The 27,141-nt window shown below is 40.3% G+C and overlaps 1 protein-coding gene and 1 long non-coding RNA gene across 21 annotated transcripts in view; one reads left to right on the top strand and one right to left on the bottom strand.

Moving 5' to 3' along the window:
• Window positions 1–27,141, bottom strand: part of DTNA (dystrobrevin alpha) — a 223,604-nt gene that overhangs the window by 50,708 nt on the left and 145,755 nt on the right. For 16 of the 20 annotated variants that reach the window (XR_008436227.1, XR_008436228.1, XM_053973289.1 and 13 more), the window contains 5 exons: window positions 17,370–17,583; window positions 10,107–10,192; window positions 8,452–8,606; window positions 4,101–4,206; window positions 1,951–2,117 (listed from right to left, as the gene is read on the bottom strand). Coding sequence is in view for 15 of the 20 variants with exons in the window: in XM_053973289.1 (XP_053829264.1) it covers window positions 1,951–2,117; window positions 4,101–4,206; window positions 8,452–8,606; window positions 10,107–10,192; window positions 17,370–17,583 (728 nt within the window). In the remaining 5 variants the exon portion in view is untranslated. The other 4 variants (XM_053973373.1, XM_053973382.1, XM_053973390.1 and 1 more) reach the window with 4 other exon arrangements.
• LOC128805012 (uncharacterized) lies at window positions 2,058–9,454 on the top strand. The gene is made up of 2 exons (XR_008436240.1): window positions 2,058–2,137; window positions 9,211–9,454. It is a non-coding gene; the product is annotated as an uncharacterized LOC128805012 (long non-coding RNA).

Raw genomic sequence — 27,141 nt, 5'->3', positions numbered from 1 at the left:
GTTTAGCTGCTATTACAAAGCTTCTCTTTTACCTCCTGGGGCCACTGACCACTGGAGAATGGATATTTGAGACAAGGGCTTGCCAGGAATTTCCCCACTGTGGCAACAGCACTTCAAAAGAGACTGATGTACTGTCACTGTCCCCAAAAGATGGGGAAAATTATGCAAGAAGCATAATTTTCATCAACGTGTAAAAAAAAAAAATTAATATTTTCTGCTTTCTGTTTTGTTTGGAGACTATGCAGTTGAGGACTAAACTCAGCTTCCCTTCTAAGGGATCTCTGAGATCCAAGGTGTCTCTTAGGCTGTGTGAGGGACTCAGCTCTCTGTGATTCAGTTCTCTGCCAGTAAAAGAAGCTTAGTGATCCTTATACTGTCTCCTCTCCCCAAAACACAGCTTGACAGGCTGAAATTGAAAAATCTTTCTGGAATTTGACAGAAAGGGTTTTGTATTTGTGCATATACATCCTGCACAGACTTTTGACTGTCACCAAGTCTATAATGAAATATTTCTACTAGAGAAATCCAACCTAAATACGTAAAGTTCAAGCTCTTTCTCTTTCATTACAAATGCAATTTCACTCTGAATTGAGAACAGTTGATTTCCATTGCACCCATAAACACTTCTAATCTGCATGGGGAGCTCAATAGTGATGCATTATGGAGAATGCTAATCAGGTTTGAACAAATGCTAATGAATGTTACAGAAAGGCAACTTCAAACTTGAAGCAAAACATTTGTTTCTGGCAAGGAAACATTTGAAAGCGCTAGGCATGTGGTCACATTTTTGTCTTCCACTGAGCAGAAATCTTAAGTTTTCCAATTACTTCCTAGCTATAATTACACCTCACTGGCTACAGCAAAAAATGGATTTTATAGCACAAATTGCTGTTAGGAATGGAGTCTGAGCTACATAGTAGGCACTTTTCCTATTCAGATACTAAACTCCAGCCATTTGTGTCCATGCAACAAGCAGCAATTAGGACCCACAAAAACAATTACAGATGCAGGTCTGCTGGGATACAGTGCCGGGCTGTATAACTGGCATACAGAGCAAACCATGTCCAATTTAACCCTTGCCTGTTCCATCAACAGAAAACCAGACATTTTTAAAGTATTAAAATTCAGAACTTTGTTAAATAATAAACTCAAAGTACCATAAAAATGGGAACTTTTGCTGTATGCATAATTTTCCTTTTTTTTTTTTAACAGTATACTTTGGAAATGTTTGAGATTAATTAGGTATTTTTTGCTGATGTCTGTGTTCGAATCCTGAAGGATTTTTTAACCAAGGGGTGCAACTGGGGCTTTGCTCCAGTCCATGGAAAGCTGAGTCCCCAAGTCTCATGCCCTTCAGGGAAGGTTAAGGTTCCAGCAGCTGTTGATACTTCCCTTTCAGCTTAGGAAAAACACTGCATTATTTTGATTAACAACAAAAAGATTGAAGTGAGCTTTTCTCTATAGTAAACACTACTGTGGATCTAAGCCTGTGACCACGCTCAAATCTACAGTGCCAGGATCATCCCAAATGCTACACATATGCTGCAGCCACTCAACTGAAAATATTGATGAATGAGCATTAAGTATTCATCATTTCATTTACACGTAGCCAAATACAGCAAGCCAATGACAATTTTACCATGAGTCCTGTGGGAATGGGAGAAGCTGCCATGAGCCTGCTGCCCTGCTGCCAGCCCCTCCTGCACTGCCCTCCCCGCGGCACGCACCGTCACAGTCACCCCAGATCCTCACCCAGAAAAGGCCATTCCCACCTCCACGCTCTCCCGATGGCTCCCAAGGCCGGAGCCTCCCAGACAGGGTCACTAATCCAAAGTGCCAGCCTGGCTCCCAGCTTGCCTGAGCCAGACAGCTGCCCAGAGCTGTGGCTGGGGGCTTCTCTGATGGCTGGAGGGCAAAGCAGTCTGCAGCGAGGCAGGAGCCTTTCCTTACCCATGACGTGTACTCTTTCATTTGGTGCTGGTTGCTGTGGGAACCGCTGGCATGGCCCCTCCAGAAGCAGTCCTGACAGAGCTGGTAATTGTGACACTGCTGGCAGCGGTAGCGAAACCCCATCATGCTCTCGCTGTGGCAGTAGGAACACTCGACGGGGTGGAAGACTGTGCGGGAGAAAGAAATGGTGAGCCAAAAAACAAAACAAAGAAATGCCCAGAAAAAGTTTATGGACAAACCCCAAACTGAAGGGTGTTCCCTTCTTTGTTTAAAGCAATCTGCAGTGTTTGATGCTGCCGACAGCCCTGACCTGAGAAAATACAGCAACCTGTACTAAGCCACGGGCAACATTGGGCACTAAGCCCTTCTTCACTTCTGAGCTGGTATCCATACCTCCTGCTCACAGCAGCAAAAAAAAAGTTTGTGTTCAGTGCTCAGTGTCTAACAGAATACATGACAGAATACAGAGGAGGGCCACGAAGATAAGGGTTCTCCTATGAGGGCAGGCTGAGAGAGTTTTTCAGCCTAGAGAAAGCTCCAGGGAGTCCTTAGAGCAGCCTTCCTGTACCTAAAGGGGCTAAAAGAGAGCTGGAGAGGGACTTTTGTCAAGGGCGTGTAGGGATAGGACAAGGGGAATGGGTTCACAGAAGGAAGCTAAATTTAGATTAGGTATTAGCAAGAAAATCTCTACAGTGAGGATGATGAGTCAGTGGATTGAGTTGTCGGAAGAAGTTGTGGATGAGCCACCCCTGGAAGTGTTCAAGGCCAGGCTGGATGGGGCTCTGAGCAACCTGGTCTAGTGGAAGATGTCCCTGCTGGGGAGTTGGAATTGCATGTTCTTTAAGGTCCCTTTCAACCCAAACTATTCTATGACAGAGGAAATTTCTATGTGGGAAAATCCACTGCAGCTGCACCACTGGGAGAAGCTGAATGTTTTGTTGTGCTTTAAGCAGCTGAAGTGAGGCATCTTGGAGGAAAAGTCAAACTTAGCTACATGACGACTAAAAGGATGAAAGTGTACTTAGATGTGTTATTGTCTTTTAATTATTGCTTTCTCATCTGTACAAGTGGTGTCATTTAGGTACCTATATATGGAGTTGAACATGTAGCTTTGGATGTCCAGATTTGTAAAGCTGGCCTTTGGAGGGACCTGTTCTTTGTTCAGAAGCAGATAGTGACAAGGAGGCAAGTCACTGAGGATGCTAAAGCACCAACTGAGATATCTGGAAGCACCTTCCAGGCAATACTGCTATTTCTGTTCCTCCTTCCTTGCTACAGCATGTACCCAATTTACCACAGGGTACTGAACATCCCCTTGTTCCCAAGCACCCTCTGCCTTTCTATCATAAGGTTCAGTCTGGGAAAATTTGGATCACTGCTGAATGTGTCAGGGGTTTAATTCCTTGCCAGACTTTTGCAGCAGGAAGGGTTTCTGCTCTAGGCTAGGAAACACTGTGAAACTGGTGAGGGACAGAGATGGATGACAAGAGCTTGAGCAAGGTGGGATAGATAGGTTGCTCTGTAGCCAAAAAGGACTTTGGGAACATCACCTTACCCACCTTGGTGGCTTTCTGTGGAAGAGGGATTTCTGTTCCTGTTTAGCACAGGAACACTTACAACTTTTCCTCCTTTTCCTTTTATCACCAAAAATGGATGCACACCATCCACAGGGAACTTCCTTTTCAGAGGATATGGTCTGGCAGTGTAGACTTAGGAGTAGATCCCTCCTAAGGACCTTTTGGCTGGTGTTTTGCACTGCACTGACATCTCCTGCCAGGAATACTGTATGAACGGAAACTGCCAAGCTGCTCCCTCTCTGCTGCCATATGTCATAGCTAATAAAAGTTGTGGTCTTGATAGTTTACCAAAAATAAGTGTATGAATGGATGAAGTCCTATTGCTCTTTGCTTATCCAGAGCACAGGAAGAGACACGATCAGGTTAACTTCCTGAGCACAGCAAAATTTAAGCCATGTTCCTGGCTGAATGACCAACAGACTTCTTCAAATATTTTACTAGTCACTGTAAAAATAGCACATGGAGTCAATGAACCCAGTACAGTAGCTTTTACAAAACCATCTACAGAGTGTGAAAATCATCACACCAAAGTTTATTCTTGTAACCGTGTTTTGGCAGCGTCTCTTTACTTACCATTTTCAACATTTGCCAGTCGATGCAGAAGTGGTAACCACACTAGACACTGTGGCGGGGGATCAGACATGAGAGTATCCAAGAAAGTGTTTAATGTGACTTTTTTCTGCTCAAACAAGCAAACAAACATGCACAAAAAAATCAGTAATTAGACATCTCAAAATTATTTTATCTTGTCTCTACAGAAACACTTCGGAAGAAGTTTCAAACACTGTTTGCCCGTAACCCTGATTTACTGAAAAGAACAAGTGATACTAGCAAAGCTTTTCCAGACTATTTTTAGTCAGTACAATGATAAAACTGATGACTAGAAGTCATTCTCAAAAGGCTGGGTTGGAGACACTTAGCTCCCACTCACTTCCAGACTCTTTTCTAGAGTCACTGCCTGAAGAAGCTTTGTGGTTAAGGGTGGTATTCAACTCTGCATGTTCTCATCTGTTTTGAGTATTGTGTGACAAGTACAAGTGCATGTAGGCTATCACTGTGTATGACCAATTCGCAAATGAAAAGTCACTGCTGTCAGTACTCGAAAAAAGAAAATGAGAGAAAATACTGGCAAAGGACTACAAATTAGAAAGAAATATAGAATAAGGAGAGAACACTGCAGGCAATTTGTTGCTGTAATTTAAGAAACTTTGCTTGTCTAAGGAGCAATGGCAACTAGTTATAGGTGAGCTCTGATTGTGGGATGTCAAGATTGCATATGCTCAGGGACTGCAACTGCTCCTGAACTCTTCACGCCTTTAAGCCCCCTTAAATTTCAAAGAAATTTAAACTCTAAGATATCCCTGTTGATTTTAAAAATGCAATCTAGGGCCTTAAATTTCTTAGGTGTCTGGAGAAAGTAATCACAAATCTTAGATCATTTGCTTTTTCAATCAGCAAATGAGCCTTCCTTAAATAAAATTTAAGATGCAAAAATATCAAGTCCTGCTGAGAATATATGTAGATATATTTTATAGACATACATATTTAAGTAGTATCCCCATATCCAAAGGGATGGCTAAATTTTCATATCTGATTGCATAAGCTGCTGCTTTAACTTGCTAAAGAACTATGGTTACCCCATGAGAAAATTAAGCAGCAGTTATGCAGTGACATGTATCGTCTCTGTGTGTTGTGGAATTCTTTTCAGAGCTGAGATTTCCAGATGGAGTATCTGTGCTCCATTTATACACAATTACCACCAGATGTAAATAAAAACATTACTTCTCTTATACATTGACGGATCAATGGAAATCTCACACTGCAACAGCCTCGGGGATGAAACACAGCAAGATATTTGGAAATATATAAAGATGTTTGTCCATAGGAGAAAATACCTCAGGCTACAGTGAAAATGGGCTTGATTCTTTAATGAACAAAAAATAGCCAGAATATGCGCTCTAAATCTCACTGGAATACTACCTTTTCCCACAATAACTTCAGTGTGAAAGTCCAGTCAAACACTACCACCTGCTTGTTGTATGAATTATCTTCCCAGCCATGGAGAGTAGATAATCACTTCCCAAATAAGCATCCTATGCTGTAAGCATCAGCTCAGAGAAAAGGATCTTTCTTTTGGAGATGTGGATTTCTTTTTCTGCTGTGGATGCTTGGCACAGCTGTGCTGACCAATGCTGCCAGTAAATGTCTGTGTTGTCTGCAGCAGAACTTGAGAGCATAGGGCAAAAAAAAGGTAGAAGGAAGCCCAGGAATGGAAAGGACCTCCAGTGCCCCATTACTGCAGAGCTGAGTAGCCTTAGATCTTCCCTCTGCTCTTGAAGGGATACACACAACCAGTCTAACAAGCAAATAGATGAGGAAACAATAACAGCTCTTCCACGATGCAGTGGGCTTTTGAAAGCAGCTATAACTTTAAAATCTGATTGGCACCAAATAAGGCAATGACAGCTTTATGGCTAAACTGCTCTGGTGATCACTGATTTTATGGATTAGAGGAAAAAGCAGTGTCCCTTAAAAGGACACTATCAGAGCAATTTCCATACATTTTCCTCCTGCAATTTTCTTTCAGCTGCTGGGAAAGTTTAAACTGAAAGCTGTTTTCTAAATATACACTACACACAGATGGAGTCTAGGTTTGTGGAATAACACTTAGACAAGTGCTAAGAAAATGCAGTTAGCGTCTATCTTTTTAGTTTGGGGTAATTTTTTTCAAAAAAAGTGTTTTTTACAATAATAACAATACTGTTTAAAACAAGTACAGTATAACATCATATCAATCCTACCTATGGAGGGTATATAATATTTCCTATGGGGGAAAGTGGTGATGATAAAACTCCTTTTTGAGCCACAGATTTGTATTCTGAAACATTAAGTCACTTGCTCCAGCAATTGGGCATTTCTGTCCCACAAATTTGCTGATGAGGAAACACTCTTGTTTCTACCTTGAATAAACATTCAAGCTAGCAGTAGTTCACTGGCAGAGGAAAATACATGGTTAGATCAAGTAAACCAGTAGAATTTGGAATAATAAAACATTTCTGCAAAAGGAAAAACCCTTTCAGATGTAAACTGAATGGATTTGACACCATAACCAGATAATCTTTTATTTCCCTGAAACTGAAGAATCTCTATATATCAGGGGGTTGAAAGGCTTCTGGTAAGCAAAAGCGACCCATTGTGAGAATGAGTGAGAGTGTCAAACTTATTCCAAGCTATCAACTTCTGATAATGCTACATGCGATGTAAGAGAGAGAAAGAATGACTTGTGTGTGACTAAGACTGTAAGTACCATTTATCATGATGTCATCAAGATCTGAATTTCATTTCAAAACTCTTGTTCATCCCTAGTGAGGATGTAATGAGAACTACATAAAGTTAAGTGAAATATCAGACTAGATTTACAAGAGTACTTGGCTGCCTCCAGATGCAAAACAGCAGCTTTGTATACCTGCTGTGTACCTACATCAGTCAGAGACTTAACTCTTGTTAGCTCTAAGTGCAGCTTGTAAACAAAACCATCTAATGCCTGCTTGAAGATGCTGTTTCTAAAGGTACCTTAATGCATCTGGTCCACTCAGATGGATACATTCTCAAAGCAAGTGCCATTTCTGATGGCTACTGAGATAAAAAATGAGGCCTGAATTAAATTTTTTAAGGAAAAGAAATTCCTTTTTTTTAATCTATAATAAAAGCATGTCCAACATGCAAAGCTTGAATACCCTGTTCCCATGCAAGAGCATTCTTTCATTATTTTAACACAAAACTACCAGAAGTCACTTCAACATGTAAATTCGTCAACATAAGATGAAGTGCTGTTTTAAGTCTCCCTCTGTGAAACAAGACTAGTTTCACATATACAAACATTACCATTTAAAATGAATTAGGAGATGACTCAATAAATTAATTTCAACATCTTTTGGTTGACTGGAGTGCCTATTGATTAGTGATGAAACTGAGAGAATACAAAAAATTAGACTCTATTTTGCATGAAAATGACACTATTCCTGCTCCATTGAACTTGTTCAACAGTATTCAGTTACCAAATGCAAGGATAAAGAGAAGGAAAATACAACTTTATTTCTAACATTGTCCCAGTTCCAGCATATTCCCTTACTACATATGTATGGAATTATATATGTGTGTATACATGTATATATTATTATATATATATCTGGCAAGAGCCAGAGGAATTGTCCCTTTCTCCACTGGAGAACTGGACAACCAGCCACAGTTACAGAATCTTCTGAAGTGCTATGTATTAGCTGAAGCCAATGTGCTGTACTCAGTGTACCTATGGCATCTTTTGAGTTGCAGAAAAATCTTGTATTTTCTTCAGGATAAATTCATTGCTTTCCTGACTCTATCTCACTGGTGTTATTGGTAAGAGACTAGAGATTTTCTAATATATACTGACTACCATTTACAAAAAAGTTTTAAGGTGATTTTTTTCTCACTCCTAAACTTGTGTGTCTATCACTAGAAAAATCTGAAGTTTGATTTTTTTTTGGTGGAACTTCAGCTTTGTATGCAGAAGTTAGTCTTCTGTATGCTTATGCCAACACCAACTAAGTGGAGTGGAGGACTGCATATCTTGGAGTATAAATATATATAATACCTAAAGGTATATATGTAACTGGTGCTTAAATTAGGAAGTTCCCTAATTTAGGAACATAAGATCCTGCTCTGAATCACGTTTTGACTAAACCTCTCTCTTCATGGTTATATGGGGAACCTATGGAGACCAGCTTCCTGTTGAAGGCACCAAACCTACACACCAGAAATCAGCGGAGTGGACCTTCCCCTCATCCAGCTCTGTGTTTCCTGGGCAAATATGCATCTAAGTGTAAGACAGGAAGAGTCTTGGCCTGCTGAGAGGGGTGATTGAGACCCTGTGCTCTTCATTTACCTGTTGTGAGAAACAGGATTTTGCTGACTGCTCCGTGTAACCAAATGAAGGCCCCTCGAAGACAGCGGTGGGCAGCTTGAGAACCTCGCGCAGAAACATGTCGTACCTGCCATAAACCATCACCCCGCTGGAGTCAGAAATCATGGAGAAAATATCTGAGGGGGGAAAAGAGAAGGAAAGAACAAAGCAGCTTCAGTGTGAGCTACAGATTTGCTCTGAGTTCAGTATCATCTGTTTTGAAAGAGAAGCAGCAAACATGTTTGGCTTATGGAAACCTCCGTTATTACTGCATCTTTATTTCTGACCTCTTTCAATAGAGAACAAGAAGAATTATTTGCATATTAAGAAGTAGCTGATTTTAATACTAAAATAGTTCTGATTTGTTTTTCTTTGTGCATGGTCATTTTTAAGCAAAGTCTGATGCATGGCATGAGGCAGTAATTTAATCAGATAAGAAGGCTTTGATTTGACAAGATATGCTACATCAGCTTTTTGCCTACTGCCAGTTTACCATGTCAAATCAGAATCTTGACAATGGGTTCATTAAGTCAGTTATTATTGTCTTGGACAGGACACATAAAGCAATGAAGGTCTTGCCAATGTGTTATTTTTCACTCTTCCCCCTTTCTTATGTATAAAAATATCACACTTTTATTATTGCAGTGATGTCAGTTTGTCAGCCCTTACTTCTCCGCTTGTTTAAAATTATCCTCTGCTTAGCAGGAGATCTCTGACTCAAGAACATTTATTGTTTTTCAGGCTGTCATGTCAGCTGCTTCATTTCCAGGAACCTGGAAGGGAAATTCTGACAACAGGACTCCGGGATTGCTGACCCAAAAAATCATCACTGTACTTCAGTCCTCCACTGGATGGACCCAGTTCCTATTCTTAAAGCAGCTTAGGGAACAAATGGTGCTCAATTTATAATTTGTAACTTTAGCTCAGTCTGTATTTGAGTTTCTACATAGAAATAGTACATTAAAAAATGGCACTAAATCTGGAAGACTGAATCAGCACTTGGGATTTCTACTTCTCTACTCTAAACAACTGTGGTCTGTAAACTCAGTTTTCTTGAGGTCAGATAGAAGGCTCAGTGGAAACTGAAGGTTTTTGGTCAAAAAGTCTAGAAAATGGTGTTCTGGACCTGACATCATATGACTAAACAGAAAGTCTTCCATTGCAGCTACAAGTAAACGATGTATTTGCTATTGGGGAACTGGGAATAAATCCTACAAAATGAGAATCTGTTCACCAAAATACATAGCATAGGAATGCCCTATGGAAGAAAATATAAATAGTACATAAATATATTTGTCTTCTATGTGTGAAAAGACATAGATGTTATTAAAAATAATCAGAAGAAATTGTTAAATTATATTTCATGATATTGAGGCACTTATTTGTACTCCGCATTCAATAACCCCAATGGAAAAAAAATAATATCCACCAATAATAACTTCAATGTATGCAATTTGTCCTTAAAAACCTCAGTGTGAAGTTCAACCAAACATGTAGTGGGATTTACTTAGAGATATACATAGGGCAACTCCCAAATCCTGCCAAGAAACTGTAGTTTATCCTAATTCCCTCTTTTCTATTTGTACTGTTAATTCTCCAACAATAACAATTTTTAACAGGTAAAAAATATCACTTACATCTTAATTTATCCATGATCTTTCCTCCACAAAGAGTTGCCAAGGCCATTTTGACAGCAAAAACGGAAATTTTACCATGTCCTTCCCTGTTCAAAAGTAGAATTTGACATATTTTACATGTCCATTTTATGAGAATCTGTTCGATTAAAATGCATATTTCTGACATCACTTACTGTAATACATGACATATGTGGATTGACATACAGAGAAGTAAGTCCTTTAAAAAGAAAGTTTGTTTTGCGGGAACACACATCAGTACACTGTTCTGTAAAGATCAGATTCATCTCAGAGCAGATTTATTATGTATATGAAGCTCAATATTAAACTGTTGATCACATTATACACTACAGTGATAATTATTACTACTATTTGTGATACAGTAGCACTGGGAGATCTATCACACTCATGGTTTCCCTATCCTAAGTGCTTTGGGAATTTTTTGGACCTAGAAGATTGCAAGTAAGTGAAAAAATCAGCACTGGGAACAAAAGTGAAAAAGCACACAGGGCTCACATCATTGCACAAACTTCATCTGTACCTGTCAGTAGGTCCTGACAATTGCCTTTTAAATGATACACCTGACCCCCAGGGACCTTGAAGAAGGACTTTACTGAAAAATGGGGAATATGCCTGCATCCAGAATGAGTGAAGGACATATGTTATGATATGGAAAATAGTTTTGTCCCTGGTTTGTTCAAGGGGAGGCTGTACCTGGCTCTCTACTATCAATTCACAACGCATAAATGCTAATAAACCCCAAATTCACCCAAGAGTTTGTCTTGGGGCAAAAAGGCACATTGCCAACTCTTCCCCTAGCTGTCTTGAAGCATGCAATAGCTTAACTTTATTATTCCTCTCATTCCTCATTTTCCTTTTACAGCCATGATGGTTCGCAGTGATCACCTGCCATCACAGAAAACCTGGTTTATTTGAGCTGCGTAAGTAAAACATGACTTCACACACTGCATGGCACACTTAGCCCCTAAAACACCTATCAGCCCCAGTTTAGTGTTCAGCCCCAGTTTAGTGTTCAGCTCCTTTCCAAAAGTGAGAATGAACATGCTCTCTGAAGTTCATCTGCTTCTTAATGTTAATCTCTTAACACCCAAATGGTGAAATGTGTTTTCTCTTGGAATTTTCTGAATCTTACTGTAAGGCAGTAGGAGTCCAGAGTTGCACAGGAGCAACTTCTATCCATCATCCAAACTCTTTGGCATTACCTCACAGCTTCCCACGTGAATTAATGATATTACTTAATGACATCAGTGAGGACATGCCATCATGCTTTAAAAAAGAGACAACCAATATTTGTGAGATTAGCAAAATGGCAGCCACGTTTCCTTCTAAATTCTGACAGGATTAATGATGTGGCTAGATAATGAAGTTTTGTATAAGTTTTTGGAAATCAAATTTCTGTGATCTTCAGTCTACTCTACTAGGGAACACAATGTTTATAAGGGATATCCTGTTTAATGTATGCAATCATGTCCTACGTAGGATGGTCTAACTGCACTGGCAACAGTAGTATATAGAAATTTACCTCTTCATCAATATTTCTAAAATTACTCTGTTCATTGTTACTCATAATTTTAAGGAAGAAAATTGCATCTGATCAGAACTAAAAGATGAATTGACTCTGGAAAGACATGGAACCTGTGACTGTGCCTCTTTCTCTCCTAATCCCAAACCAGACTAATGCAGTAAAAATAAATGTAAGACAGACATGAATGGTATACTCAAATCTGTACATCGATGCATGCTACATGCTTCACTGCTATGTTCACTATATCACTCAGACTTTAGAAAATGAATAATTTCCCTAAGCTTGACTAGCTAATAATCTTTAAAGTTCATTGAATTAGATTTAGTTCTACATCAGTGTAACCCATAATTCTAAATATAAATTCTAATTATCCTTTCCACTCATTTAAAATTCTGCTTTTTGCCAGAAAATCAACTGGAAATACAAGCAAAAAGTAATTAATTCACTATTTCAGTATTTAAGAAAGAAATATTTACTGTGTTCTTTAATACTGACTTTTGTGTACACTTTTTCACTACATGAGTTCCCTTTGACTGGCTTCATAAGATTAAAATCACAGCAGAGGAATTTCCAGACTTCTGTACTCCCATTCTTTGTTGATTGGGTTCTGATTTGTGTAAACCAGACTTAGCACTGTTATGGCTGAGAATGTGATCCTTTTGTATTCTTTTTGTGCATGTTGCCCTTTAGACCCTTAGGAATTTTTCTGCACTGTTTCATCATGAGGTTTCCATCTGCCTTTAAAAGAGTCATTATATTAAAAAAAAAAAAAAACCAAAACAGCTAAGTAGAAGCAATGGCATTATTAAGAAGCAATGGAAGATTTAGAGATTAAAAAAAATGTGGAAGTGCTTCAGATTTAGATTATTTTTCCCAGGAGGTTTAGTTACATTTACTAATAGAATTATATTTTTGCATGGCAGACACATCTCAACTTGGCTTCAGCTTTCCACCCTAGGGCCACTGGCTTTCCCCATATTCAAATGGTTATGGAAGAGAAGAACAGAAAAAGAAAAGATGTAATTTATCTCTTCAGTCTCTCCATTTGACTTGATTCACTTTGACACTGTATTTTTTATTGGTCATTTGTATTCTTAAAAGCAACACAAGAGCCAGTATAAACCCAATTTGCCCTCCAAATACATATGTGTGTGTGTCATGTGTGTCTATGCACATATGCATATTTAAATACACATGACTGATGAGCAGACAGGGTAACAGGGCCTAAGACTCGCCAATATAATTTGGATATCCAGAAGTGCCCTAAGATGTGTCTAAGCACTACAAATGCCCCTGACTGGCAGCACTGGGGCCTCACAGTGTTTGCTGTGCAAAAGCAAATGCTGAAGCAGTGGCTCATAGCAGCAGGAAGATCTTGGGAGAAGTCAGCGCTCCCTGAAAGCAGCTTTGGGCTGCCTAATGCAAAGAGAAATAAATTTTACTAGTGGAAACAGGAAATGACAGCAAATATTTTGATTTTATACTGCACTTTTCTTACTGAGCTTACTCTTCAGCAAGAAGCATAAATGGTATCAAAAGCAAACCTTGAAGCTGATGTGCACTTAACAACAATACATGATGGAGTACTTAGGAAAGATAATGATGACCAGGGTTGAAGGTTATCTCCTGCTGCTTGGGGAAAAAAAGCCAAAAAATTATACATGCTTTTAGACACCAGAGCAGAGCACTGCATAGCAACAGAGAGAGACAGCCTGTCCCCAGAGCAAGGAAACCCCACAGACTGCCTGAAAAAATCCACAGACCATACAAGGCTGAGTCCAGCTGCAGGGCCTGATTTTGCCCGTTGGGTCACCAAGGAGAGTGGTACCAGATAGATGACACTGTCATTTGTCAGGATCTCTAGCAACACCCATACTGAGACAGCCATATGGTGGGGAAAGCCATCAAGAAATGACATTGCATCTTTAGAAACAGCAAATGTGTCCCATGAAAAGGACATTGAGAAAATACCATTTCTCTCACTAATGGGGTTTAAGTGGTGCTCCTCCAATACTTTAAGGTATCTTTTGCAAAAGTAACAGAAGTTCTTCAGTTATTGGTTACTACCCACTGTAATCAAGGCAGTAAATTCTGAAATGTCAGAGGCTGTAATGACAAATTCCCATTTTCACAACGAGGTTTTAGAGATGAAATTTTATTGACATTTAGCAAGATTCTTTCATGTAGGAGAGCAAAATGCATAACGTCCAAATCTCTGAAATGCATTTTTTTGCTGGACTTCCTTTGTAAATGCCTCTGTGGCTTTCAATGAGTAGCAAAGGTGGAAAAGAGAGGGAATTAAACACTTTACTGTTCTGAATAGATGAATGAGCAAGAAGTTGTATTTCCAAAATGGATATTGATCATCTTTATATACTGAAATCAGTACAATTCAAATGTTCATTTGATTAAAGAAGGGCAGGAATATTTCCTCATTTCTCTGTAGAAGTCAAGCCCCCCCCAGCCAGGCAAGGTCTGTTTCATAGCCCAGGACCCACAACTCCATTCATATGACAGTGTATGTCAAGGAACAGAGAAAATTCAGATATCTTCTTATCAGTTAAACTTTGCAGCAGGAATAGCTGGAGATGATCTAGCACTGAATATTTCACACTCTGTTTAAAAGGAGTTTTTTGGAGAACAACTCGACTGAATGAGGCTGACATTCCACCTTGCTGCCTAGGCTTTGACCCCAGCCTGGGAGGAATTTTTCAGAGAGGTTTGTACTTGTCAACTTTTTACAGAGTACTTGGTGTAAGGAAGTGAAGGAAGCGTGCTATTGTTTCATAGAGCCAGTTAATCACCTTAGACCTTGAAGCAAAAGCTATTGCCTAATTTTAACCTGTGGTTAAAAATGTAGATCAGGCATGTTTCTGTCTAGCTTTTTTTAAAGTCTGACCACCTCATTCTGCTCACTGGTTTTGGTCTGTCAGGCTCATCTACCATATGATGCTGACTTACACACACTAATGACAAATTAATTGGAGAAGTATTTCTGTTTGTGAATTTTGAATTTGTTGACTTGCAGTTTTATAAGGTTGTACTTCAGTTTACTCTTGGCAGCACGAAGGAACACCCCATTCAGTCTGACATGAAATTCTATACACTGTAATTTTCCCCCACTTTTTCTCCTTTTAGCAGAGAAATATAATTATCTGTGGGCCTAATGAATCCCCAAGGCCATAAAAAACTCATAAAAAAAGGGGATGTAAGCTCAGCACCGGCACTGGCTAAGTTGGCCCACATGCCATGGCAGCACACTGTGGTCCTTTTGTGTTTTGCTAGCCAAGTTTTAGCTCCTGAGAATACATCTGTATTGCAGGCCTAAGGAAACACTCCTTGCCAGAGGGCAGAGAAACCTGCCAGGATTTCAGCAGGCTATAAAAGAAGGAAGAGGCTCTGTTTAAAGTTTGGAGGATCTTCAGCCAGTACAGTACACAAAGAGCAACATATATATTAACTAGAAGTAAATAAATGAGACAGTGGCAGGCTTATTAAGATTTTAAAACATGAAATAACTTGTCCCTTCTGGTCCTTTCATATACATTAGGTGACAGACTCCATTTCTCCACTTTCTTTGGATTCCAAATTGGACATGAAAAACTGCACCACCTTCTCTGGACCTGCAGCACCTTGCACTTGGCCTTGCTGAACCTCATGAGGACATTCCCATGGGCCCATTTCTCCAGCCAGCTGAGTCCCTCTGGATAGCCTGCAAAGCATTGCTTCTGTCTGAACATGAGACCACAAGACAAGTCCTTGCTCCTATTTCCACCAGCTTCTAACTTTCATTAGAGAATGACCTTTCTGCTGCTCTGGAGGGGAGAGAAAGGAGCCACACGGGAAGCAGAGACAGCAGCTCTGGTTAGACCCCAGCAGCTCTCACACTGTCCCTGTGGCATGTAGAGCCACCTCCCTCCCTCTGTTTCCCAGAAACCAAGAAACCTGAACCACCAGTGACTGCTAAACCAATATCCAACACAAAACTTCAATGATGAGTCATACTAAAGTGTAGGGCACATTTTGAGAATCAGATGCTTAACTGGTATGTCTTTATTTGTGACAGGTGTCTAGACTTCCATTACAGTACAGAGAGACCTAGCTGACATCGATCTCCATGAAACCTGAACTTAGGTATCTCAGGTTGCACATGGACCTCATCTCATATGTTTGGTGAATTTAATATGGAGTGATAGGCAGCTAGTCTCTATCTCTGACCTCAGAGCTGGGAGCCTCTTCCTAAGGATTCCTTGAGTGTTTCTGCCTTCTGGGAAGTGTATCCCATGCACTACACTCAGAGGCAGCACAACAGACTGAGCTACTGCTTGACTAATGGAGTGAGTGAGGGTCACAGCTTCCTTACCCCAGGGGGATCCTGATGGGATCCCCAACATGGGATGTTTTCAGGGGAAGCAAAACCTTACTCCCCTAAAAATATTCTCTGATTCCCTCCAGGGGACTAAATTCCTCTACTCCATTATGCTGCAAGTAGCTGTGTTGTGTAGTTGAGATTGTTACCCCTTTACAGCGAGCTACAAAATAAGCACAGTATCAGAGGTCTTGGTTCCACAGACCAAGGGTCTTTGGTCTTTCCATATATTTACCAGCCAGGAAGCAGTTTACTTGTGGCATGCAGCAATAAATGCATCTGGTCATTTCCAGCATCCTTTACTGTGCTTGCAACAGCCACAATGGTATGAATTAAAATGCCTGTTCCTTCTTTTATTGCCCTTGAGGGGAGGAAAATATTCTTGAAGGCTATGATTTCACAATGGATTGGCTTTTCTTCCTCTCAGAGGGGCAGGAGGAGAGGTTGAGTGCAGCCTTCTCATGTGGAACACCTATTTTTCCTCCCCGTTGCCATGGCAACCGAGCCACCGGCTGGTCTGGCACTGAGAGGTGCTCAATGACACCCAGAACCAGGGCAGCGAGAGAGAGGACTGGGAAGAGACAGGGGAAGCATCTTTATTTTAATGTTTAATGGCCAGTGTTTTCAGCTGATGAATTTTCAAAAAATAAGCCATAAAGCAACAACATCTGCACCTGTCAGACTTAACTGCTGTTCTCCAATAACTCAGTTTTGAGGACTGCAAATATTGCAGCACAGGTTACCAACTATATATTCAGAAATTACAATAGATATACACAGAATAGTCATTACTGTAAGTGGTTTGCTCTGTCTCAAACTTGTTCTTTTTGTAATACGAATTCCATGCAGTAATAAACAACATGAATTTCATCACCTCCAGGTCTTTAATCCTATTTCTGTCATGGTCTCAAAATCATGCTGCACTGGCATGAGCCAGAAAAAAAAATTGCTTACAGCTGCAAGAACTTGCAGGGAAATGAGCTCTTTCAAAATAATGAGCTATTAACCCATGGCACTGCTGCAGAAGCATTGCAGTGGTGTCAGCCACTGGTGTGTCAATAAACAACAAGCCAAATTAGAAGCGCATGTGAATTTGTTTCTGTAGATAATTCTTCTTTGATATAAACTGGAACAAGTCTGAGTAGCTGGATGAAAACACAGTTGCGCAGAATTTGGCTCAAAAGAAAGGAAAGCAGAGGCCCTTAATTTAGGTTATCTCCCTAGTTAGCACTATTCACATGCTCATTATTTGGGACAGAATTGAGCCTGCTCAATTGATTTCAAGAGATATTTCTGGAGGAAGTAAAATCCTTCCAGCAGCTGGGAGAGGAGGGAGGAAAGGCAGACTTACGGATCAAAGGCCGCTAGCAGGAAGTTGAGCAGCAAGCTGATGGACTGCTCCACGTTGATCTGATGGGTCGTTGGCATCCGTTTGTTGAGCTGGTAGAAGATGGTTGAAATCACAGCTTCCAGGCGAGCCACGTTCAGTTCGATGCTGGGATCCAAGTTGTTCAGGGCGTTCTCCCGCAAGGCTTCGATCACATTCCAGATGTCCACCAGGTGCACTAGGGGACAGGACAGAAAGACTCAGATGGAAAAATGGCCTCCTGAAAGCAACTGAGGAAAAGAGTCACCTCCTCCCACGGGGTGGAGAATAACACAACCATGTACAATATGCTTCATGAATAATTAAATGAGTTAATGTTCCACCACTGTATATTGAATCTGGTGGAGGAATGAGCAAATAAAATGGAAATCCGTTAATAAGCAAACAATATATTGATATTACTAGTTGTAATGAATACAACCTCAGCTTGGGAAATCATTCTTCATTGTATAAAGTATTCAGATAAAAGTCTGTATTTTACAGAAATCACTGAAAGGTAAACATATGCTAATTATTTTTCTGAACCATGCCTTTATGAATCCCCATTCAGAAATTACTCTTAGATATTAATTTGCATAGCAGATGGGCTTTTCAGAAGATCCTCTGAATACTAAGTGCTTATCACATACCGATATTTTGAAAATTCTTTTCAGCAATTTGTATGGAAAGCAAAATATTTTACAGAAACAGAATTGTAATTGAGTCAGGGTACATTTAAACAAATAACACATAATGAAATGATCTGAAAGTCGTATTTTATGTCTTCTAAATATAAATGATTTGTTAAATCTCTCTCTTTGATGAAGTCCTGGTCTAAGTTGAATTTGATGGGGCCTGTTTTTACCTACAAGGATAGCTTAAAGGACAATCTCTGGTCACCCTTCATATTGTAACCAAACAGAAATCTTGTTTGCAGAGCACTGTTATTGTGGCAGTATGATTGGCTTGCCATGGACTGCCATTTCCAGAAGGGGCACACTGTGCCAAAAATGAAGAAACCCCTACAGTAATTTAAAAACTGGATTTAGTTCAAACCTGAACTCAAAGGTTCATCCCTCTATCTTAAGTATTACCTACTGTAATACTAAAGTGTCAATTAGAAACAAATCAGGAGGCTCAGGGTGCAAATTCTCTTTTTTTCATCAGACAAACTACAGTTCTCATTACACAGCATGGTGATATGTCTTATGATATATCAAAAGCCACCTGTATGTGGAAGGAGATCCTTGTTTTTGTAGAGAGAGAAACTTAAATAGAATCCACCTCATTATATTTTACTTGATTGGTTTACAGGTGCTGTCTCAGACTGCAATGTGACATGATGGTCTGATGGCAGGGTAATGTAAGCTGATAGTAGATGGATGATGAAACGAGATACAGTCATTTTACTTAATCTAGAATTTTGCCCTATGATTGAGTTTCCCTTCTTTTGCCTCAGGAATAAATAGTCTCCAACACCCTGCTAACACATGTTAGGAAGAGGAAGATACACCATACAGATGAGTGGTAACAGTAGCAGCAACTACTTTAGGGACTAGACATGGCACTTTTCCACTTGCTGTTCCCTAGCAAATAACTGTGAAAACCTACAAGATACAGTTCCATTGTGACACAGAAGTATTTATTTTATCTTTGTATTAAAAGGAAACTACTATAGTCAAACTTGTATGCTGGCAGGTTATTTTCAAAATGTTACCCTGAATTAAGCTGATGTTTGCATGGCCAGGTTTTAGTAGCTGGGGGCTACAGGGGTGGCTTCTGTGAGAAGCTGCCAGAAGTTTCCCCATGTTTGGCAGAGCCAGTGTCAGCAAGCTCCAGGATGGACTCACTGCTGGCCAAGTCTGTACCATCCAGAAATGGTGGTAATGCCTCTGGGATAACATATTTAGGAAGAATTAAAAAAAAAGGTTTTTGCACAGTTGTAATTAATGCCAAAGAATAGCAGGGTGAGAATATGTGAGAACAACAATTCTGCAGACACCAAGGTCAGTGGAGAAGAAGGAATAGGAGGTTCTCCAGGCACCAGAGCTGAGACTCCTCTGCAGCCTGTGGTGCAGCCCATGGTGATGCAGCTGTGCCCTGCAGCCCATGGACATCCAGGGGGATGCAGAGATCCACATGCAGCGCCTGGAGGAGCTCATACCAGAGCAGGTGGATGCCTGAGAGGAAGCTGTGAGTCTTTTGGAGTCCTGTCCTGGAGAAGGGTCCTGGCAGGGATCTGAAAACCTATGGAGAGAGGAACCCACGATGGATCTGGAAACGTATGGAGAGAGGAACCCAGTCTGATTTGTGACTCTGTGGGGGACCCATGCTGGAGCAGCCTGTCCTGGAAGGACTGCATCCCGTGAAAGAGTGACCTGCACTGCAGCAGTTTGTGGAGAAATGTAGTCCACAATGATGTTCTCCATGGAGAAGTTCATGGAGAACTGTCTCCTATGGGAGGAACCCAGGCTGGAGCAGGAGAAGGACTCCTCTCCCTGAGCAGCACTAGAATCAACCTCTAAGGAACTGACCATAATCCCCCTTCTCTGTCTCCCTGTGCCACTGAGACGGAGGAGGTAGAGCTTGTGAAGGAGGGAGGGTGGGGGAAAGGTGTTTTTAAGGTCTTGTTTTACTTCTCATTATCCTGCTCTGATTTTGTTAGTAATAAATTCAATTCATATCTCTAATTAGAATCTGTTTTGCCTGTGATGTTATTTGGTGGGTGATCTCTCTCTGTCCTTATCTCAACCCTTTGTTATATTTTCTCCCCCTTGACCATCTGCAGAGGGGAGTGATGTAGATGCTTTGGTGTGTGTCTGGCATAAAATCAGAGTCAACCCACTACAGCTGGGTGGGTGGAGTACACAATCTCTGAAGTCGTCTGTTTGTTTTCTGGCTGGTGGAAGAGCAACTTCCCCATAAAACATCTGGCATAGGTCTCAGATCCTTTTAATGCAGTCATTCCCATTCCCACTCACTCAGTTTTCACTGTCACAGAGGTGATCTGGATAAACGGCAGATGAACGATCTCCAGGAAGACAGCTGGCACGTAATAACTGACCCTTTCTGGCCAGATTCTCCACATGGCTCAGAGGCCAGAGAATGGAGGAAGTCACCAGAAAGCAGGCCATTGTCTGGTCCAGGAGAGAAGGGTTAATGAGCATTCCACCACATAAGGCAGCCAAGGAAAGTACCAGAAGTACAGAGCAACATGCCAGAAGATGCAGGAACAGGCTGGACCATGTGCATGTATTTTGTGGTGGCATTAAGTGGGAAGGACAAGCAGAAAGTAGAAGGTGAAGCGGGATGTTTCCCTCAACGTCTATAGCCATGCAGGTTTGTTGTTGGCCATGAGAGCTGTCTCTGGTCATTCAGACCACGCAGTGCTTCCACCAGCAGTTTTGCCAAGTTGGCTTCTGGTTATGTGTGCAAATCATCAAACATGAACTACAGAAAGGTAACAATGTGAGAAGTTACCAGGCATAACAAATTGCAAAAGAAGGAGTAATGCAATATTCAGATGTTCACCTTGACTTGAGCCTACACTAACAAGAGAGCAATCCAAGAAACAGGACAAAGAGGGGTACCAGCACTACAGACCAAGGCAGAAATTACTAGGACAACCTTATTATAAATACTGAATAAGGATGTAAAATCAGCAACATTACAGGGACAGGCTGTTTACCTGGGAGTGCATGAGTGTGGTAGCAGAAAAAACCATGAGAGTGGAAAAGGGCAATTTGAAGGGTAACAAATCATGTCATCAGAACTGCTGGGGTACCTTTCAAGCAGCCTGTGCAGGATTTGTTTTGACCATACATGTACACTTCTGCAGTCACTGGAAACTGTGATGGGTTCCCTAACCTTGATAAAAGGTTACCCAGGGAGGAAGAACCAGATACCTGGACTCCCTAACAGTGAGAATTTCATGCTGTAATTAAGCTTCAATTGCTGTACCGTAGTAGTGGAAAATTCTTGAATATGGTGGAAAAGAGCTGGCACTATGAATAAGGCTGAAACGGGGGTTGGTGTTTTTATTCTTCTCATGATCTAGTACTGATACTGTCTGTCAGATTTTAATGTGGGTTTTTTGTTGTTTTGTTTTCCTACTGTTATTATATTTCTCGTAACATAGTCATATCCAGAGTTAGTTTTGATGATGGTCTTGGGAAAGAAAATATCCAGAGGCTAGCAGACATGGGACTAATAACATCAGTATACTAAACATATCTGAGAAAAAATTACTCTTTTTATTGTTAACTCTAACCTGAAAGCCTCATAATCTCTCCTGATGTTCATTGGTATGCCAGAAAGGTAGGGCACAAGACTAAGAAGATGACTTATTGGAAATTACACAGTTGTAAGAGTTCCCTACCCACTATGAAATATTAGTCTCAAGAAACTGCTGTGTATTTGTGCTATAAATAATTTTACTTGGTCTTTTTTTCTTTTCTCTAGGAACACTTCGGTTCCACTTGAAGCTGAATAAACAACAATCATACTGCACTATTTTGTTTTGCATTTTATTAATTAATTTTACATATATCTAAGAGGATGGAAAGCAGTATTTCCTGGAGGAGGAGATGGAAGATGGACATGAGCCAGACATTTAACAAGAACTACTGAGTTTGAACACACCTGCTCAAATGTCTAGCTCAAAATCACAAGGACATTTTGTTAGGCTGCTGTACAGATGACTGAAGTCTCTGACCTTTACTCAAGTCAATTGTTATGGACAAGACTCACGCAGCTAAATTAAATGTAAAAAACTAAGTGTCTACTGTTGACTGGTGACCAGGGCTCCCTCTCATGTCAGTGAAAGAAAAAAGCACCTTGAAGCATCTGCTGGGAGACAGGTGGAATGAGCAGTGCTTTGAATCTGCCCGTATTTCTTCACTGACTACAGACAAAGCCTACAGCACCATGTTTGCATGAGACATGTAACCTCGGAGCTGGTAAAGTTAAGTGAGTTGAATCCCACACCTTCCTTTTTCTTTTGTCTTTTCTAGTCTGACTACTACATGACCTAGAATAATTCAGGTTTTATATAAAATATGAATAATAAATACTTCAATCTGTATGAGCAGCTACCAGATCCTGTCATAGTCACTACGTTTTACACTGCATCACTTGACCTTGTGCAGATAACATTCAGGTGTTTTGCCCTACTGATACCTCAAATTCTATTATTTTTAAGGTTACTTATACAGTAAGCAAACTTTTTTGTATTATATCATGCTGCCAAGTCAAACTGTCAATATTGGCAAAAGTAGAAGTAAAACACAGGTCTCTGCAAGCTCCACTCATTTCTACTAATACAAATTGATGCCTACAGCTAATGTGGTATCTGTATTCTGTTCAATGTAATAACAGCATGTCAACCTTGCAAACTTTGCATAAGCTTACATTCCTCACCTTCTCTTCTACCCATTTTTCATAGTACCTGTTATGCTCATTTATTTATTTATCCATCCCTGAGACTGTTTTAATCTCACTGAAGAAGGCATATCTCCTTACTGTGCACAACATGTCATGCAATAAACCTGAAATCTGATCTCTACATGTTACATGATGCTAACAAGAAGAGTTTGCAGAATAACAAAGCAGCATATAAATGCAGGAGAGCTTTCTCTCTCCTAAAATCTGCCTTGAATTCCCTCAAGAGACTAAACCTCCCAAAGTTTGTTTTTAACTTCTAATTGCTGTTGTTGCTTTTGTTGCCTTGCCCACGTTTCCCACTGAAAAGTGAATTATGCCTCAGCATGTGAAAGATGCCCCCTTGGAATCAGATTTGGAAAACTAGAGAAACCTGTCAGTTGCTCCTTCAGATGATCACTATGCAGTAGGAGAAAAAGCTGCTTGTATCTAGTGCCTGTGTGGTATATGGTTATCAAAAATCATGAAGCCCAGCCAACATTCATGGACCCTTCAGAAAGGCCTCACACTGTAAACAACGCAGCTAGCCAGGTGTAGATCTCACTCATTTGCCTGATGTCTGAAAAAAAATGTAGACCATCTCCACAAGCAATTGCTAAACTACGTTTCCCTTTAGATTTTCTGTTCAGTGATCTCTGAAGTCACAGCTAAGCTAGAAATCTGCATTATTACATCTTCTATGGTGAACACTGTCTACTAATTTAACTTCTTACTTCTTAATATTTAAACAGCATCATAGAAGGTTTCACATTTGAGCATCCTCAGTAACAGACAGTGATTAGTGAACGTAAATAAAGTTCCATTTCCAGACAGAAGTGGGACAACGCAGATGAGGAGCATTACAGATGGCTGCCATTCACTCCACAGCAATCATTACCAAAAAATGCACTCTTTGAGATCACCTGGACTGGACTGCAGAGAATTAAGATTAATGCATGAAAATACACTCCAAATAGCAAATGTTATTTCCTTCAGTGGACTTCTTCAGCTGTTAAAGCAACATTTGGAGAGTGCCTGTTGCTGGTGCACTAGGACAGAACTGATCAGTCTCTCCGTGGAGGATGCAAAGGGGATGAAGATGGCTGGCTCAGTTTGAAAGGAGTTTTGTATTTTCCTCAAACTAAAAAGTTTTTAGATACCTTCAAGTTTTACATCCTGCCCTTCTGCCTTTACCTGTGTCCAGAATACCTTTACCTTTCACATTTTACTACTTTTATACTGAAAGTGAGCAATTAGTAGTTACAGTACAGAATTCCATTACCTGAAATTCTGTCAACAGGTCAATTTGTGGAAGAGATGTACCCTGGATACATTTAGAGGAAACAAAACTTAGCAATCTTACATTGCTTATTATACACACATATGTCAATTTTACTGATCTTGAGCCTCCCTCTTTCCTTCAGGCATTTTCTAGGCTCTTCATCTTCAAAAAACCAATGTACTTCTAATTTATTGTAACTAGTAACTTGAATTTATTTGCAATAAGCAATTTTCTGTTTGGTAGATGCAGTATCTTAATAGGCAAAATGAGAGAAGAGATGGACTACATTCCTTTTTTTCAACTCAAAGCAAAGAAATTAATATTTACTTATGCAGTGAAAAATGAATTCTTCTCTCCATCATGCAATTTATAATTATGGAAAGGCTCTGAGATACAGATAATCTTGGATATATCACTAATCTCAAAGGAGGCAGATTACTTCAAACATCAGCTGTCAAGAAATGATGTTGCCCTAAGCAAATATAAAAAAGAAAAAACTGCAGCAAAATTTATCTTCTAAGTAGTAAAAAAAAAAATTAAAAATTTAAAAACAGTCTATGTATTTAAGCTTTGTGCTTAAGCTTTCCTACCATTAAATGGATCTACTTATCCAAAAATTCTCATCTGCCCTATTTAATTTTTTTTGTATTACACCCTATCTTTACAAAGTTATCTCTCCATTTATTACTAAATGAAGATGGAAGAGGAGATTATAATTAATCAAATACTGGAAGTGACTAAATCAGGTCTTTAACAATCAATTCAAATTTATTTAACATATAGTAGGTCTAAGTAAATATAAGTGAAACATATCCAAGTGATAGTTAGGAACAAAATTTCTCCTTGATATATTTTCCTTTGTTGGTGAATACAAGAAGAAATTTTAAATGAAATATTGGTTTAAATTATTTCCAAAATTTTATTATACATTTCATGAAGATTTTAGTCCAAAGCTCTTACACACATGCTTGAGTTTAAGCATACTTGTACTATCATTTGAAATCAATGGCACTTGACTGTATGTCAGGTATTTCAGGTGGATTTCATTAAAAGGGAAAGATTTATGCTTCCTTGTCTAGCAATCCTAAGAATACTATAAAATATGCTTATGCTAGACGATTCTTCTTTCTTTTTTTCATTAGAATCTATGAACCCATCACAAATTAGGGTATTGGAGCCATTTGTCATCGTCATTGCTAAGAAGGCCTGGGAAGTTATTCACATTTTCTGTTTGGACCCTTCTCTCCTGCTGCCAAGCAGGTAACAGAGGACTGACTGAGACATATTTTTTCCTCTAAACTACACCTGTTGGTGGCCAAGCTGCCCTTCAAATCAGTCAGCTGTAGTGTGATTACTGAAAGCTTTACCTCACATCCCACTGCCAAGCAGATCCAAGTGCCAGTGATGAAGGCTTGCTGTTTTTTACACTCTCTGCATACCAAATTACATGAAAAAGAAAATGTACCAGGGTGTTCCTTCTGCTCAGGGCTAAAATGAGGTACTCTTTGGCAGGGTACATCTGGTGGCAGCTCTCACTCTACACAGTCTGGCACATCCAGACTGCTCATGGCTCAAATATCTGATATTAAGAAGAAACTCCTCACTGTGAGGTAGGTGAAGCACTGCAACAAGCTGCCCAGAGCAGCTGTGGATGACCCATTCCCTGGAAGTGTTCAAGGCCAGGATGGGGATGGGTCATCCCCATGTATGGGGATTTGAGCAACCTGGTCTAGAGGAAGGCATCTCTGCCCATAGAAGGGGATTAGAACTAGATGATCTTTAAGGTCCCTTTCAGCCCAAGACATTTTATGATTCTATGATCCAATGCAAGGGAGTAGAGAACATGGAGCCACACTCTTCTCAGGGATAGAACAGTGAAAGGACTGAGGGAAACATGCACAAATTAAAATACAGGAAAGCATTTAAATGTAAGAAGAAGGTTTTCCCTGTGAGGATTTCAGAACAGTGTGATATTGCCCAAAAAGGCTGTGGATTATATCCTTGAAAATAATTAAACCTGAACAAGACAAAACCCTGAGCAATCTTCTGTAGTTGACCCTGTTCTCTCCAGAAGTTCCTGCCAACTTCATTGATTCTGTGATGTCCCTGTTTGATCATGAACCTGTACTGCAAAATCACAGTACCTTACTGGAAAGGAGTCAGTGCTGCCTCACTGACTTTTCTCTAAAATCATTACTCAAGTAAGCTGTGCTCCAAGGCCCTTCTCTAACACATGTGGCAAATAAAAAACCACAGAACCTACCCTGAGACCTCTTGAATGTTTGAGAAAGAGTCCTCCACATCCTCAAGAGGTTTTGTGTGAGGTGTACTGTGGACCTTCACAGCATTGTGCGCACTCGGGTATTCCCTTGAGCTTTCCCCTGAAGGCTGAGGGATTTCAGAGAGAGGCCATGGTTCCATTTAATTCCCTGTCAGCTGCATGCATTCCTTCTCCTCCTCACCTTTCTGCCTGTGCTGTGAGACTGCACAGGTGTGTGGTATGCCTTGGAAGCTGAAATAAGGCTATCCACTTCTACCTGCCCATCCCAGTGGTGAGGAGGAGTGCCTGGGTTAGGAACTAAACATTTAGACCAGCCAACAGAAGCAGATTTTTCTTCAACCAGTGTGCATGTGGAGTAAGACAGCTTCATTTGGACTCACTGGATTCACGCAGATCACCTGTCCCAGTGATGCTACATGGGACAAGCAATGTCCCAACCTTCAGGAGCTGGGTTGTCTGTACATATGCCAGCCAGCTGCACCCTGCATGCACAGAAGACATTCCTGAGTGGGTGCCAAACCTGGCTGCTGGTTGTTTGGAATTCTGCAGGACACAATGTGTACAACTGAGGCAGTGAAAATTTAGGAAAAGCTTTAAAGGTTCCCCTGTCTGCATACCTGGGGTTGGCATCCTATTATAATCTACCTATGTTGTGCCCAGAAGGTAAAATGAGTTATCCTAAAACCTCCTGGGATTCTGATCACTACAGAACTTCGATCAAGTGTTACTAATGAGGAATAATCATTAGGCTAACAATACACTGAAATGTGGTCTTT

This window comes from Vidua macroura, chromosome 1 (genome assembly GCF_024509145.1).
Source record: "Vidua macroura isolate BioBank_ID:100142 chromosome 1, ASM2450914v1, whole genome shotgun sequence".
NCBI lineage: Eukaryota > Metazoa > Chordata > Aves > Passeriformes > Viduidae > Vidua > Vidua macroura.
The sequence above is the reverse complement of the archived record's forward strand: the minus strand, read 5'-3'. Positions and strand labels throughout refer to the sequence as shown.